This window comes from Lissotriton helveticus, chromosome 4_1 (genome assembly GCF_964261635.1).
Source record: "Lissotriton helveticus chromosome 4_1, aLisHel1.1, whole genome shotgun sequence".
NCBI classification, from domain to species: domain Eukaryota; kingdom Metazoa; phylum Chordata; class Amphibia; order Caudata; family Salamandridae; genus Lissotriton; species Lissotriton helveticus.
The window spans coordinates 1468076844-1468093995 of NC_136063.1; the positions used below are offsets into that span (position 1 = coordinate 1468076844).

Here is a 17152-nt window from a genome sequence, read left to right on the forward strand (position 1 = left end):
GGAACTAGTGAAAAGAAAGGAACTGGTGTCAGTGTGCAAGAGTGGCACATATATGCAACTCGACTTTGGTATTTCCGTGGTGGAATCAAGCCAGCACAGAGCTGCCCGGCACCACCTAGTGGCAAGCAGGAGCACTGGGTGAACAGTTTCCAGAGCCAGTCTGACACCTAGAGAATATTCTAAATGTGAGAAATCTGCAGTTAGAAGTATCCATCAGACAGTCTGCATCTCACACAAAACACTGCATCTTAGCATCCTGAAATACCTGGCTCAAAAACTAACCCAGGGTTGCAGATCTTTAGACAGTACAGAAGCCTTACTTCTTTAACCAATTAGGTTCACGAAACAAAAAACCAGCTCACGGACCTTCTCTGGAAGAGCTCCCAGAATATGGAACTCAATCCACGAGGAGATTCGCATGAACCCATTTTTTAATCTTTATAAGAAAAACGTAAAACACCTACTAATTCAGAAATACCTACTCAACCGATTTCATTCTTTATTGAATTTCATTTTCCACTGCACTGTAAACACTCTGAACTTATACTCTATATTGAATGCATATTTATGGTATTCCAGCTCCTATAACTTCCCTCATATGCTATTATAAAATTGAAAACTAATAAATTTAGGCTAAGGGCTTGAAGATGCTTTTTTCTGTTGATAGCCACATTAGGGTTTGGGTTCCAGCCAGACAAGAGGGCACAACTATGAGATTTTTTTTCAGGACGTTCAAAAAAAAATTTGCAAAACAAGACCCTGCAGGGGTCAGGCAGTTTCTGGGTCTAGGTCTAATCCAGGAGGGGCGTGGTATAGGGATGAAAGTCCAAGACCAGCAGCGGCTGTGCCGTGCCACAACTTTTACTTTGTCCCTAGATGCTTCCCTGGAGAGTACGTGCAACTTCAAATACAGAGAGACACTCAAATTGAAGAACCCTTGCTTCTCAGAGATCTCCTTGGTGTGCCCTGAGAACTGGAAGAAACTCCACTAGTTCGCCCCAAATGCCCCCTTAACCATCTCTGTACAACCCTTGGCAGATGGTAGTGCATCCTAGTTTTCAGGTGCTTATGTTAACCCAGGGGAGATGCCTTTTGGGCTCCTTCTGTAACTGAAGTCCAGAGCCTTGGAGCACCTTGATGTTTATGTTTTTTCAATAAATGTAACCGTTGCAATCACTATTGGCAACCGTTCACAAACATTAAAATGAGTGCATTATGGTAAAAGGCTTCATGAACCTTACGAGTAGTGACTGAACAGTTTTGTTTTATTCCACAGTGCACAAAAGTGAATTCCAATGTCAAATTTGCTTCGACCTACAAGAAAAATTGCCCATTTCCTAGGTTTACCTGCAGAGAGATTTGCGTGATTTTAATTTCCAAGTGTGCTCCACATGTAATTTTTTTTTTTTTTTAAAGGTAGATTTTGCCTTTTGTGAAAGTTTCAAAACCAGCCAGTTACAAGTGCAGTTGTCATTTGGTGTGCCCATAACTGTATAGGAACATTTACTTTAATAGAAGAAGCGCATTTGCAGCGGCGTAGCTAGGGGGGTGGACCGCCCCAGGCAGCACTATTTAGTGGGTGACGGCCGCGCGGCACTGGTGGCCCGTTGCGGCGGCCTTTATAATGTATTTGGAGACACTCACTAAGTCAGTGTCCCCAAATAAATTATAAAGGCTGCCGTAACGGGCCACCAGTGCCGCGCTGCCCCAGTTTTTGAAGTGCGAGAAGTGCACGGTCGAAACTGCTGTGGACGTCACATCCGGCTGCTGGAGCGGGCCGGGAGTTTTGAGGAAGGTGCGCGCCTCCGCGCTCGCCGTTTTGCTGGTGGTGCCGCAAATTAAATGATGACGCTGGCGTTCACAACGCTGCTGCAGGCACAACTGGAATCTATTGAGGGCTTCAAAAAGGCAAGTAAATAATCCACATTTAATAAAAATGTTTTGTATTCTATGCTGGGTACAACATTTTGCACTTTTTTCACTCCCCATTGGACATCATGATAGCAGCGTCTTCCTTATATAAAGTACACGGGAATCATTTTTTCACCATATTATTCCATGTGCCAAAAAGGACCGCTGAGACCCCTTGCTTCCAGAAGTGAAAAAGTGGTTGATAGTAGTGTTTTGAAGATATTGTTGGTCAGTTTCCATTAGTCATTGGACATGTTAGTGTGTTTCATGTGGAACAGAACCTATGTGAATTTCCATGTGCCTTGTGTGTGCATGTTTGTGGTGATTGATTCAGAGTTTCATGCAAATAAATTGAGATATCTTTTGTTTGTCGTTGAGAGGCTGGTGAAGCTCAAGGACTTACCATGAGATGCAGCCTCACCTTTGCAAGCAAATAGGAACCGCTATCCCACTGGGTGAGCTGCCTGTGAATGCATCCCTTTGTGATGCCCTGCATGTACAGGGCTGTTGCTTTGTGGTTGGGCTCTGCGTGCCGCGAGGGTGGGTTACCTTTGGTGAAACAAACTACTCTGGGGGATAACAAATCAAATGAATATTGAAGATAGTGTAGTGAGAAGTGGGCTTTCAATGTCCAGAAGATGGATCTGGTCTAGATGTCAGCTGCTGTGAGACATTCAAACTAGTGTGTGTGTATGTGGTGTGACACGTATGTGCGTTTTTGAGTGTTTATGTGTCGTGAGGCACTCATACTAGTGTGTGTGTGGGTGTGTAGTGAGCCACTCGTGTGTGTTTTGTGCGTTTGTGTGCCTATATATGTAATGAGACACTCATACTAGTCTGTATGTGTGTGGGTGTGTGGTGACACACTCACACGTGTGTTGTGTGTCTTTGTGTGCCTGTATGTGTAGTGAGACACTCATACTAGTGTGTGTGTCTGTGGTGTGTGTGATGAAACACGTGTGTGTGTGTGCATGTGTGTTTGTGTGCCTGTTGTGTAGTGAGACACTCATACTAGTGTGTGTTAAGTGTGTAGTCCTACATTTATAGTATGTATGGGTGAACTAGTCCAGTGTGGCTACATGCAGTACCCCTCATGGCTAGGATTTGTTGCCCCTGCAGTGCTGGCTACGACATTTTGCACATCTTTCAGTCCCCATTGGACATCATGATAGCAGAGTCTTCCTTATATAAAGTACAAAGGAATAATTTTTTCACTATATTATTCCATGTGCCAAAAAGCAAGACCCAACCCAATTTCTTTTAGCTCTTGCGTAGTGGCACATTGGTCTAACATGGGTCCCAGGACTGAATCGTTTTGTTTTGTGCAGTCCGGAGATGTTGAAAGCTGTCATGTATCGTCTGGTCTGATGCTGCCTGGGCACGTGTCACAGGTGTCACATGTTTACGTTGTTGTTCTATGAATATAGGGGCATTTTAGATGTATGCTGCCTTTGCTAGCTGATCAGTCAGCACACGCATTACCTATTGTAAAGGGGCCCATTTTCTTGTGCGCCCTGATTTTTACGTTTTCTTGTATTAGCAAACAAGTTCAGGCATCACTTATCTGCCATAAATCTGAAAATGTCACAGAAGAACCATCTATTCCTCTAAAGTTGTTTTGTTTCCACCGATTCAGGAATAACACACACCCTCAGAAAACAAAGTCAGAAGCAACAATTACATCAATCATAGCACACACTGGTAATGCTGGGTTTCATGTTCCAGGGGTAGTAGCATTGCTACCACTTCTGCAAGTTGCCCTGATCTGTTACCAGTTTGTCTCTGAATTGTGTGTGCAGTCCCATTTGGTGCACTAGGATATTGAAACATACACTCCAGCACCTCCTTGACAATATGAACTTGATCTTGAGTGAGGTTTCTAAACACTGGGTATAGTGTCTCCTTTTGCCTCAATGACACACTCATGTGTCTGGCCCACAATGGGTATTCTTGCCAATTGGGGTCAGTGGGTCGAACCTGTTCTGTATGTATGCAGTTATTGCTAAGGCTTGCTATCCATTTAGCTGCATGCACCATTAAGCAACACCTTCAGCAGTGAGTGTATGGTGTGTTTTGATGATGTCTGATCCTGTAATCATGCACTGGAATGTCTAGATCGCCCAGTACAGATGCAACACTGTTTTTTCACAAAGAGTATTTCACTTCAACCATTTTCATCAACTGAGAGGCAAACACTACAGGGATGTTTTTGTTTCAATACATCTGGACAGAATGTATGCAATTAAATTGTCTGTGAGCATCGGCCAAATATAGAATGGCAATGTGATGTCTAGGCTTTCCTATGAAGGGGCTACAACAAGTGCTTCCGGCAATGTTTTCACTGTCCAGTTCCAGTCTCTGTATCTTAGCAAATCGTACAAGGGGGCTGCAATCTCAGCAAAAATTGAGGTGAAGGATCTCGAGAATCCCATAACTCCTAAAAGGCTCTGTAATGAGTGCATGTTATGTGGAAGGGACTTAGGTTGTATCATCCCTAGTCTGCTTTGACCTACGTGCTTTCACTCAGGGAATATTTCTAACCCTAAGAATGTTACCTGTGTCTGCACAACCTGTGCCTTTTTGGGGTTCACCTTCAAACATCCCTTCTGAATAGCCTGTAGAAGTTGGTGCAGACGTTCTGTATGTGACTGCATATTTTCGCTAGAAAGGAAAATGTCACCTGTATATTGTATGATCTGCTTTTGGGACACCAGGTGGGGAGCGGCCAGGTGGCGCCCCTACAGCCCAAAGTTGATACCATTCTGGCTTGGGAACCCTCAAGACCCAGACAGAGGTGAGAGCCTTTTTAGGACTCACAGGTTATTACAGGAGGTTTGTCAAGGGGTATGGCAGCATTGTTGCACATTTGACAGAGCTGACTTCCAGGAAGCAGCACAAGAAAGTGAACTGGACTGACACCTACCAGAAAGCTTTTACTACCCTGAAATCTGACATGTGCACGGCACCCGTGCTTCAGGCGCCCAACTTCAAGAGAATTCATTGTGCAGACAGATGCTTCAGAGCATGGTGTGGGGGCTGTGCTTTCACAGATGAATGAGGAGGGCCTAGACCAAACTGTAGCCTTCATTAGTGGGAGGTTGCTTCCACAGGAACAGAGGTGGAGTGTGTTTGAGTGTGAGGCATTTGCTGTGGTCAGGGCACTGAAGAAGTTGAGACCATACTTGTTTGAGACTCGCTTCCAGGTTCAGACAGACCACAGGCCCCTCAGATGGTTGATTCAGATTAGGGGTGAGAATTCAAAGCTGTTGAGTTGGTCCATTTCCCTACAGGGGATGGACTTCATCGTGGAACACCGCCCTGGTATAGAACACGCCAATGTTGATGGTCTGTCCAGATTTTCCACCTTAGTGAAGAGAACTTCCAAGAGGGTGGGTAGTTCTCCCCACATTTCAGCTGGAGGGGACACATGTTAGACTTGGCACTGTTGGCGTGCGGTTTTTCTGAGTCCCCAGATAGATCATGCAGCCTTTGTTTTCTACTTTGGACTGCCGGTCACTGGTGTATTCAACTGTGCAGCCTTTGACTGTGTCATGTATGTGCATGTAACTTGCATGATCGAGGGAACTATTAGTGGCGATACTACGTGTTGCCGTCCCTTTACCCAGCTCCTGCACTCACCCCCAACGGGGCGGCAATCTGAGGCATAGCTCCGGGTGCCACAAGCACTAGCTACGCCTCTGCGCATTTGAAAAATTAAGTCTGAGTTGTGCTCACAAAGGCACCCTTACCGCCAATATTTCTACTGTGTTCTTTGTTTAGGTCCTGCGGTGCATTGTGAGAAGGTGATGTAATACAAGAGACGGTAAAGACTGATCCTGTCTGATTGGCTGACCCAATACAGTCAGAATATCCAAAGCATGGAGCTGATGGCAGCCAAATTACTCATGATAAGGCCAGGCCAAAGCTATTCCGAAAAGCCTCCTGCAAGCTTGTCGTGTGGGGAAGCCTCAGCCAACTATGGGGATCTGGGAACCAAATCAGACCCACCTTCCATTACAGACTAATGCGCAAACTGGTGAACAATTAACAGAATACAGCAAAGCAACAAAAGTTGCTGTTGCTGCGTTACATGAAAAGGAGATAGCAGAGCAGCGCCATATCTATTAACAAAGCAGCACATTTGCAAAGTTGGAAAAATGTGCCATGTTTTAAAGCTTGCTCCACAGTCGCGCCTGTCTTGAGGAAGCATACGTTTTTGGCATAATCTAAGTAGAGAGAGATTTGCCTCAAAATCCATGTGTGGTTGTATGGAAGGGTCTTGTACAACCCATGGAATGTCCTCTTGACGCAAATTAGCGCATAGCGCTACTTTAGCCAAAATTTGAATGCAATTTCTAACCTACACTGAAAAGTAAATACCACCACAACACTTTGTGCTGGGTGTGCGTTACAAAATATAATGCAAACCAGATGCAAAGTGTAGCAAACCCGATGCAAAGTGTAACAGTCCCGATACAAAGTGTTGGTAAATCTGGGATTAGGTTCCTCGAACACTGGCTAAGTCATGCTCAGCTTTCTCCCTTTAGACTAATTAAGTGCCCCACGACAACTACATGCCCCGGCGAAACCAGGCTGATAACTACCTTTCAAGATATTAGCCTGAATAAAACGTTAATTTTTAGTGTGCCAGCTGCGATGTTGAAAAACATCTAAGTAAAGTTTGAACCTCTGAGCTGTGAGGTGTGGCTCTACCATTTGCCCCTGGACCTCAGACTCCATGGCCTACATCTACCTCCAAGTGCCCTGTCCATGAGTGATACTGCTTAATTATCAAACGCTGATGTAAAGGAGATACATTCCAAGACAATTATCTTCTAACTGGATACATGAAAAATAGAAACCCTGCACAACGTATTTTACTATACAGGATTGTTGTCATCAGAAAAGGTAACCAGATCAACAGACCCCCTTCAAATGTGGTGTGTGTGTGAGCAATAAGATATAAAGCGTTTCAGAATGCAGCAGAAAAACATTTATTTCAAGGCACACAATAAAGCAAAGTCTTCAGGTTTATTTCTTAATGCCGAAAAAACACCATGAAGAGCACTGAAATAAAATATATGTTCAAACTACAGCATTCCACGGCCTGACCCATTCACCATAGACTGGCTTTAAATAAAGACACACCAATATATGTTAAACATATCCAAAACGTATAGACATTTAAAACATGGTCAAACAGGCATAATACATAGGAATGTTGTGCGCTCTCCTTGCAGTGACCATTGAAGAGCTGCCCGTAGTGGAGTCCTCTGCCAGGCACTCGGTACTATGGCATTAGGAGACATTCCTTTCTTGATTCTCAATAACAAGCTTCTCAGCAGCATATAGATGGCCGACAGCTACCTGGAATGAAAAGAGAAAAAAATTACATTTCACTAAAGGCGGAATAAACTTGTCATTACACTTATAGATTTGTAACAAATAAAAATATAATTTGCCAAAAAAATGAGAGATACTGTTTCACTAAAATTATTTTCCCAAACTATGACAAATATGTACTTAGTAGACTGGTGTGGCACTGAAGGGGAAATTTTTAATGTGTTATCTTGTAGATTCGCAGAACAAATATGGAAAAAATCGACTGCAGAAAGGTTGTGTCAGAAACGTTGTCCACTGAAAACAAAATGAAATAAAAAAAGTTGTAAAGTTAAGGCTACAAAATTAAAATCGTTGGGACTTATAGGGCAAAGGTAAGTGTTGGAAGCAGCAGGTGTAAGGGGGCGTCCTCCTGCTAAAGAATTACATTTCACTAAAGGCGGAATAAACTTGCCATTACACTTATAGATTTGTAAAAAATAAAAATATAATTTGCCGACAAAAAAGAGAGCTACTGTTTCACTAAAATTATTTTCCCAAACTATGACAAATATGTACTTAGTAGATTGGTGTGGCACTGAAAGGAGAGATTTTTAATGTGTTATCTTGTAGATTCGCAGAACAAAGGTTGTGTCAGAAACGTTGTCCACTGAAAACAAAATGAAATAAAAAAAGTTGTAAAGTTATGGCAACAAAATGAAAATCGTTGGGACTTATAGGGCAAAGGTTGGAAGCAGCAGGTGTAAGGGGGCGTCCTCCTGCTAAAGAAGAAAGGGGCATTCATAGTGAAGTGAGAAGATGACAGTTTTTCCGATTCAGGGAAGGGTAGCGTTAGGAGTCGTAAAGGTTCAGTACGGTTCAGGGATTGGTAGCTTTAATGGGTAGTTCGGGTTTTTAGGGTTCAGAGAAGGGTAGTATGTGAGAAATTGGCTCTATATGTACTGGACCAAAGTAAGGTGCAGTGAGTATAGAGTTCAAAAAGAGTGGAGGATCCCCTGTTCTATTTTTCAGGGAGGGGGAATATTCAGTCATACAAAATCAGCAAGTCCCTGTTCAAGTGGTGGCAGACTAGGATCGCTGAGAAAAAGCTGCACAAGGGATATTGAGGTATTCAGATACTCAGTAAATTGTCCAATGGACACATCAGACAAGACTACAGGACTAAGTCTAGGCAAATTCACACAACATGTAAAAGTAAAAAACGCTGGTACTAAAGATTAGTTATAAAGATGTACAACATTTATTTGAAGCCTCCCAACTGGGTTACAGTCTAAAAATTAAACAACATATAAAATATAAAATACCATCTAGGATGGTGGCCTTGTTAAAATTATACACAGTCAAAGTGTTGTAAACAAGTCGACGCGGCGTTTCGGTGTTAGTCAATCTTGACACCTTCTTCAGGACACAAACATTTGACTTCTTATCTACAAACAAATACATCATGATATACTCTATCTATTCGCGTTTTCTACATGCCCTGCTCTGGTTTCACTAATTGTCTGGTATTTACATCTTTATACTAATCCCATTGACAGCCTCAAATCCGTTATAGACTAATGGTATAAGTCTTGCACGACACAAAGTTAATTTAACAATTGCCCTATCTGGGTTAGTCAAAAAAATCATATGTACCTTTATCTTATATTAGAGAAGCTTGTCAATTGCTATCTCTCTTGATGATTACTTATCACCAGGATATCTTCATAGTGTTTCATACACAAGCGAAAAGTCTAGATAGGATAAAAAGACGGAAAATACCACTCCTTAGTTATATTGCTAATACTCCACTTGCCATAAACACTTGGGGCAGTGGCAGGTTTATTTACCTTACATTACAGACTGAAGATAGTCTGTTTGCACGGAGGAACCACCGTTGTTGATAGAGGGGGCTCCTTTTTAGGACAAATTAGTTCATTTATGGAGAGTCTTTTTCTCTTTATTCTTATCCTGAATCCCAAAAAATTTTAAGTCTTAGGGGTCTGCTATTTTTTTACGTTATCACAACTGTGCCAGAAGGTTCCCCGTTTCATTACTCACCCATTAGATGTGGGTAGATATTCAGGTTATGGCTATGAAGGTTATCCGCACCTGTCCAGGTCCTTTCTTATGTACAACCAGGAAGTACAGAATCTACAAACATAAGTATTTAAAGGATTATCGTTCTCAATGTGTTTCACTCCATGAGTTGCTATTTTTTCTTTATATTACATAAATTTAACTCCATTGTCTGCATCTATCTAGGTTATTTGAATAATTTAGAGCATCCCTTTTTAACTCTGTTAAGAACTTAAAACAAAGTTGTGGACAACAGTAATTAAGATTGTTGCCTGATGCCGTTTTTATATATTCTAAATTGCATATGAAGCGGTATCTAGTGGGAGTCTAGTAACACCACCACCCCACTTGCACGTTCTATAACAGGGTCCTGGAGCAGTTGTAACTCTCTCCCTCGTTCGTTTACTAGGCGTTCAAGATATAGCCTATTCTTGTTCTGAGTGATAATCTCCCGGGGGCTCGTCTGCACACGTACCTTATTAATTCAAGTCGGCCTCCCTGTTCCTCCGTGTCGTCTCACTTCTCGCAATCCGAAGTGAAATGACACGTGAATTGGATGCATTTTTATTCAGTTTCTGCCCGGTCTGACCCGGAAGTGATGGCGTCGGTCAACATCCGAAACAGCAGCTACACGCTTGTTTTATGTATATTTATTATTCACATTGCCTGGTCTAATCGCAGATACAAATTTTGGTTTTAGAACGAATTTATCTAGTTTGTATCGAGTCAGCGGAACGCAACTCGGGCTGTGGTTCCGGAAGTGTTTCGGTTTTGTTCGATCCTTACAACATAAGGATGTTTTACAAAATGCTCTGTTTGTCATATGTTCTGACTTTTTTATATATGTTATCATTATCCTCCGACTTATTTTTGTATTGGTTACTGATAAGTTGGTAATTATAAGTTTGCCGGTTCACTTTATAGTGAATGACCGAGCGTGGCGGCCATTTTGGTTTGGGAAAGAAAAATGAAAACCAAGTTATCGGACAAATCAATACCACCTTACTTTGGACATTATTAGCATTTTAGCAGTGATGATGCAGTATAACAGAGGGGAAACAGACAAATCACGTTGTTGAGCAAATCAATAACTCACTAGTTCAAGCATTGTCTAGTCATTAGTATCATTGGTGACTGTTCTTCCCCTTATCATGTATACAACATAATGCAAATACCAAACTACAATTTATAAAGCAACCATATCGATATATCATCGTTATTATTTTTAAATTAAACATATGTGCAGATAGTTATAAAACATACATAATATTTTGTAGAATCATTGTACTATTCGTGGTTAAAACAATGTGGGACTATCATTTGTTCTCTTTTCAGCTGAATATGGGTCAAGATTCAATTGCAATGCAAAATAATGTCTTATTTTTACTTCTCACCCCATTTAGCTGTTGTCCAATATTTATCTGTTTCTTATTTTAACATATATTGTCCCTCATAGTTGGCTGTCCTGCCTTATGATATCGTGTCCCTCCTTGCAAAACCCCATTTTCGGTTATGTAGATATCAGATCGTTAGAATGAAACCTATCATGCAAGTTTTAAATGGTTGTTGTTGGTTATTGTCCGGCCAATCCTATACTCATAGAATTAGTCTTTCCCACTCCTCTCTATTATTGAGTCCTGTTCTGAAAGTGTTGAAAAGGGACATATAAAACTGTTCTCTTTTCTTTCTTTTAATGTTCTCATTACCTCCTCTGAAATTATGGGATATGGCTTCTACACCTCCCCATTTAAGATCTTCTATTTTATGATTGTGTTTAATCCAATGCTCGACCAGGGGAGCAGTCATTTTTTTGGTTCTGATTGCAGATTTGTGTTCTGTTATCCTCACCTTTATTTCTCTAGCTGTTTCCCCTATATATGCCTTGTCACACAGACATTTTATCATATAAATCAAATTTTTGGTTTTACAATTGATAAAACTTTTGATTTTATGATCGATTCCATTGTAGGTAATCGCCTTGCCCTTCATAAGTGATGAGCAATTTGTGCACACATTACAGCCAAAATTCCCAGTGGGCAATGGGTTGTTATCAATTGTTCCTTGGCTGTCCTTGCTCTTTTCTGTAAAGGTATGAACTAAACAGTTTCTTATGGTCTTATTTCTTCTGAAGCTGAACATGGGTTTTGGGATATTTACTTCCTGCCTATCGTTGAGCAATGGCCAATTTCGGTTAATGATATTTTTAATCTCATTGCTTGCTGTACTGTAATTTGTGACAAAAATTAATTTGTCCTGGTTCTTGTCATATTTCTGTTTGTCTTTATCAAACAGTGCGTCCCTGTCATAATATTTCGCCCGTTTATAGGCTTTCTTAATTAAAACTGCATTCTCTACACGGATTTTAATATCCAGGAATTCAATACTTTCCTTATTGTAGTTTGAGGTAAAGCGAAGCTTTTTATCGCCTAAATTTAGCCAAGCGATGAACTCCGTTAGTGTTTCCAGGTTGCCCGTCCAAATAAAAAAAATGTCGTCGATATACCTCGACCAACATGTCACATTCTCGCTAAATGGTGCCATATCGTTAAAAATATGTTGGTCCTCAAAGGCCGCCACATATAAGCATGCCAGACTTGGGGCACAGGTAGCCCCCATGCTGGTCCCTTTAATTTGTTTATAAAAATCATTTTTGAATAAAAAAATATTATTTTTTAAAATTATTTCGGCACATTCCAAAATAAATGTTGCGTGATTGCTAAGATCTTCTTGTCCTATTTGTAAGAGGCCCTCCAACATCTTGATGGTATCATCCTGTGGGATATTGGTGTAGAGGGCCTCTATGTCTAGGGTAACTAACCATTGGTTATTTATCAATGTATTTACTCAGTGGCTCGGTCACAGAGTTAATACTCGAGACAATAGGGCGCATAGGGCGCATCGGAGGGTTAGTTAGATGTTGGAGGGCCTCTTACAAATAGCCCTTACAAATGCCCTATCAGATAAATTAAAGAATCGAGGATATCCCAAAAGCTTAATTAAGAAAGCCTATAAACGGGCGAAATATTATGACAGGGACGCACTGTTTGATAAAGACAAACAGAAATATGACAAGAACCAGGACAAATAAATTTTTGTCACAAATTACAGTACAGCAAGCAATAAGATTAAAAATATCATTAACCGAAATTGGCCATTGCTCAACGATAGGCAGGAAGTAAATATCCCAAAACCCATGTTCAGCATCAGAAGAAATAAGACCATAAGAAACTGTTTAGTTCATACCTTTACAGAAAAGAGCAAGGACAGCCAAGGAACAATTGATAACAACCCATTGCCCACTGGGAATTTTGGCTGTAATATGTGCACAAATTGCTCATCACTTATGAAGGGCAAGGCGATTACCTACAATGGAATCGATCATAAAATCAAAAGTTTTATCAATTGTAAAACCAAAAATTTGATTTATATGATAAAATGTCCGTGTGACAAGGCATATATAGGGGAAACAGCTAGAGAAATAAAGGTGAGGATAACAGAACACAAATCCGCAATCAGAACCAAAAAAATGACTGCTCCCCTGGTCGAGCATTGGATTAAACACAATCATAAAATAGAAGATCTTAAATGGGGAGGTGTAGAAGCCATATCCCATAATTTCAGAGGAGGTAATGAGAACATTAAAAGAAAGAAAAGAGAACAGTTTTATATGTCCCTTTTCAACACTTTCAGAACAGGACTCAATAATAGAGAGGAGTGGGAAAGACTAATTCTATGAGTATAGGATTGGCCGGACAATAACCAACAACAACCATTTAAAACTTGCGTGATAGGTTTCATTCTAACGATCTGATATCTACATAACCGAAAATGGGGTTTTGCAAGGAGGGACACGATATCATAAGGCAGGACAGCCAACTATGAGGGACAATATATGTTAAAATAAGAAACAGATAAATATTGGACAACAGCTAAATGGGGTGAGAAGTAAAAATAAGACATTATTTTGCATTGCAATTGAATCTTGACCCATATTCAGCTGAAAAGAGAACAAATGATAGTCCCACATTGTTTTAACCACGAATAGTACAATGATTCTACAAAATATTATGTATGTTTTATAACTATCTGCACATATGTTTAATTTAAAAATAATAACGATGATATATCGATATGGTTGCTTTATAAATTGTAGTTTGGTATTTGCATTATGTTGTATACATGATAAGGGGAAGAACAGTCACCAATGATACTAATGACTAGACAATGCTTGAACTAGTGAGTTATTGATTTGCTCAACAACGTGATTTGTCTGTTTCCCCTCTGTTATACTGCATCATCACTGCTAAAATGCTAATAATGTCCAAAGTAAGGTGGTATTGATTTGTCCGATAACTTGGTTTTCATTTTTCTTTCCCAAACCAAAATGGCCGCCACGCTCGGTCATTCACTATAAAGTGAACCGGCAAACTTATAATTACCAACTTATCAGTAACCAATACAAAAATAAGTCGGAGGATAATGATAACATATATAAAAAAGTCAGAACATATGACAAACAGAGCATTTTGTAAAACATCCTTATGTTGTAAGGATCGAACAAAACCGAAACACTTCCGGAACCACAGCCCCGAGTTGCGTTCCGCTGACTCGATACAAACTAGATAAATTCGTTCTAAAACCAAAATTTGTATCTGCGATTAGACCAGGCAATGTGAATAATAAATATACATAAAACAAGCGTGTAGCTGCTGTTTCGGATGTTGACCGACGCCATCACTTCCGGGTGAGACCGGGCAGAAACTGAATAAAAATGCATCCAATTCACGTGTCATTTCACTTCGGATTGCGAGAAGTGAGACGACACGGAGGAACGGGGAGGCCGACTTGAATTAATAAGGTACGTGTGCAGACGAGCCCCCGGGAGATTATCACTCAGAACAAGAATAGGCTATATCTTGAACGCCTAGTAAACGAACGAGGGAGAGAGTTACAACTGCTCCAGGACCCTGTTATAGAACGTGCAAGTGGGGTGGTGGTGTTACTAGACTCCCACTAGATACCGCTTCATATGCAATTTAGAATATATAAAAACGGCATCAGGCAACAATCTTAATTACTGTTGTCCACAACTTTGTTTTAAGTTCTTAACAGAGTTAAAAAGGGATGCTCTAAATTATTCAAATAACCTAGATAGATGCAGACAATGGAGTTAAATTTATGTAATATAAAGAAAAAATAGCAACTCATGGAGTGAAACACATTGAGAACGATAATCCTTTAAATACTTATGTTTGTAGATTCTGTACTTCCTGGTTGTACATAAGAAAGGACCTGGACAGGTGCGGATAACCTTCATAGCCATAACCTGAATATCTACCCACATCTAATGGGTGAGTAATGAAACGGGGAACCTTCTGGCACAGTTGTGATAACGTAAAAAAATAGCAGACCCCTAAGACTTAAAATTTTTTTGGATTCAGGATAAGAATAAAGAGAAAAAGACTCTCCATAAATGAACTAATCTGTCCTAAAAAGGAGCCCCCTCTATCAACAACGGTGGTTCCTCCGTGCAAACAGACAATCTTCAGTCTGTAATATAAGGTAAATAAACCTGCCACTGCCCCAAGTGTTTATGGCAAGTGGAGTATTAGCAATATAACTAAGGAGTGGTATTTTCCGTCTTTTTATCCTATCTAGACTTTTCGCTTGTGTATGAAACACTATGAAGATATCCTGGTGATAAGTAATCATCAAGAGAGATAGCAATTGACAAGCTTCTCTAATATAAGATAAAGGTACATATGATTTTTTTGACTAACCCAGATAGGGCAATTGTTAAATTAACTTTGTGTCGTGCAAGACTTATACCATTAGTCTATAACGGATTTGAGGCTGTCAATGGGATTAGTATAAAGATGTAAATACCAGACAATTAGTGAAACCAGAGCAGGGCATGTAGAAAACGCGAATAGATAGAGTATATCATGATGTTAAAATCTTGTTATTTGTTTGTAGATAAGAAGTCAAATGTTTGTGTCCTGAAGAAGGTGTCAAGATTGAGTAACACCGAAACGCCGCGTCGACTTGTTTACAACACTTTGACTGTGTATAATTTTAACAAGGCCACCATCCTAGATGGTATTTTATATGTTGTTTAATTTTTAGACTGTAACCCAGTTGGGAGGCTTCAAATAAATTTTGTACATCTTTATAACTAATCTTTAGTACCAGCGTTTTTTACTTTTACATGTTGTGTGAATTTGCCTAGACTTAGTCCTGTAGTCTTGTCTGATGTGTCCATTGGACAATTTACTGAGTATCTGAATACCTCAATATCCCTTGTGCAGCTTTTTCTCAGCGATCCTAGTCTGCCACCACTTGAACAGGGACTTGCTGATTTTGTATAGCAGTGAGTATAGAGGCCACCAACCCCAGAGGTATAACAGAGGTAAAAGTCAGGGCTGACCCTACTCTCTGAAGTGGTAGCTTGGTCGAGCAGTAAGGCAGTAGCAGAGGACAGGGTAAAGCATTTGTTGTACACACTCAGTCAGCAAAAGGTTTCACACCCTCAAGGACTGAACTACAGGCCAATTTTTTTTATATCAAAGATATAGTTGTTTTATTTTTAGAACCAACAGGTGTCAAAATGTACTTTTCTGAGTGTTGAGTAATCTCAGGTTATTGCTTTGCAGAAAGGCAATGACTTTGTAAACACAATAGGTACAGGGGTGACTAATGTATGCCAGGGCAGTGGGGTTTGTGGGCATGGAACACAGGGATGTGTGCCATGTCGACTCTCTGTTTAGTTCTGTACTTAGACACTCAGCCTGCAAAGGCGGTGTGTGGGGGTCAGGGTACAGGGCCCTTAAGGGTGGCACAATAAGTGCTGCAGCCCTTAGGGGTCTTCTCCGGTCACCAAGCCCTGAGTACCTAGGGTACCATTTACTAGGGGCTGATAGGTGGCCAGAGATGCCAATTGGGTTTTGTTTCAACACAGCTTTAGCGAAGGAACACAGGGTCTGGGTACCTGGTTGGCAGGAGCCCAGGGCACACTCAGTCAAAGCACATCAGCAGTTCAGCAAAAAGTGGGGGCATACCAATGCAAGAAAGATGGCACTTTTCACATAGTATTAAGAGGTAGTAAGAGATTTTAGGGTTCAGCAATGATCGCATTAAATTGTTGTTTAGGGTTGGACAGTGTAAAAAGGTAGTAAGAGGCTTTTAGGGTTCAAGGGAGGGTAGCAGTCAGGGCTTCTATGGTGTTTTTAGGGTTAGGCTTAGTCTTTAAGGTTAGTAAGGGTTTGCAAGGGTAGCAATAGGGGTAGATTGTGGTTTAAGGGTTCAGGTATACGAAGTGTTAAGAGGTGCTAACGGGATATTACCGTACAGTTAGGAAAAATAAAGAATGCATTACTAACGACTTTTAAAATGTATTTTTAGAATTGTCATAGGTAATAATGAAGGACAAAACATTACCTCGACAATTTCAACTCGCCTTTAATGTAGTAAATTTTTTTTAATGAACTGCATTACATGCAAACATCTTGTACAAGAAATACTACCAGAATAGTTTTAAATATCCTGTTACAAAAACATCATAGCCTTATTAACCACTACAAACATATAACAATACTTAACTCACATAATATACATTTTGACGATCTACGTATAATAGCCATCATCCACGGGGCCTAAGGGACAATCTACCTGTAGGTCGTACACGCAGAAACTGCACTAAGAAGGAAGACTACTTTAAAGAATCAGAGGACTTATTCAAAAGACTTCTGGAAAGGGGCTACCCGAGACGTCTACTCAAGAAAGAGCAGAAGAGGGCGTGGTACAGTCCCCGGGAAGTTTCTTAGCCTCACAAAACAGAAATGAT

The 17152-nt window shown here is 40.5% G+C and overlaps 1 protein-coding gene across 1 annotated transcript in view; it reads right to left on the minus strand.

Moving 5' to 3' along the window:
- Positions 1-6881: 6881 nt before the first annotated feature.
- LYRM4 (LYR motif containing 4) overlaps positions 6882-17152 on the minus strand; it is a 566415-nt gene continuing 556144 nt past the window's right edge. The window contains exon 3 of the mRNA XM_078688054.1: positions 6882-7278. Within this exon, the coding sequence (XP_078544180.1) occupies positions 7210-7278 (69 nt within the window). The 3' untranslated portion in view covers positions 6882-7209. The remainder of the gene's footprint in view (positions 7279-17152) is intronic.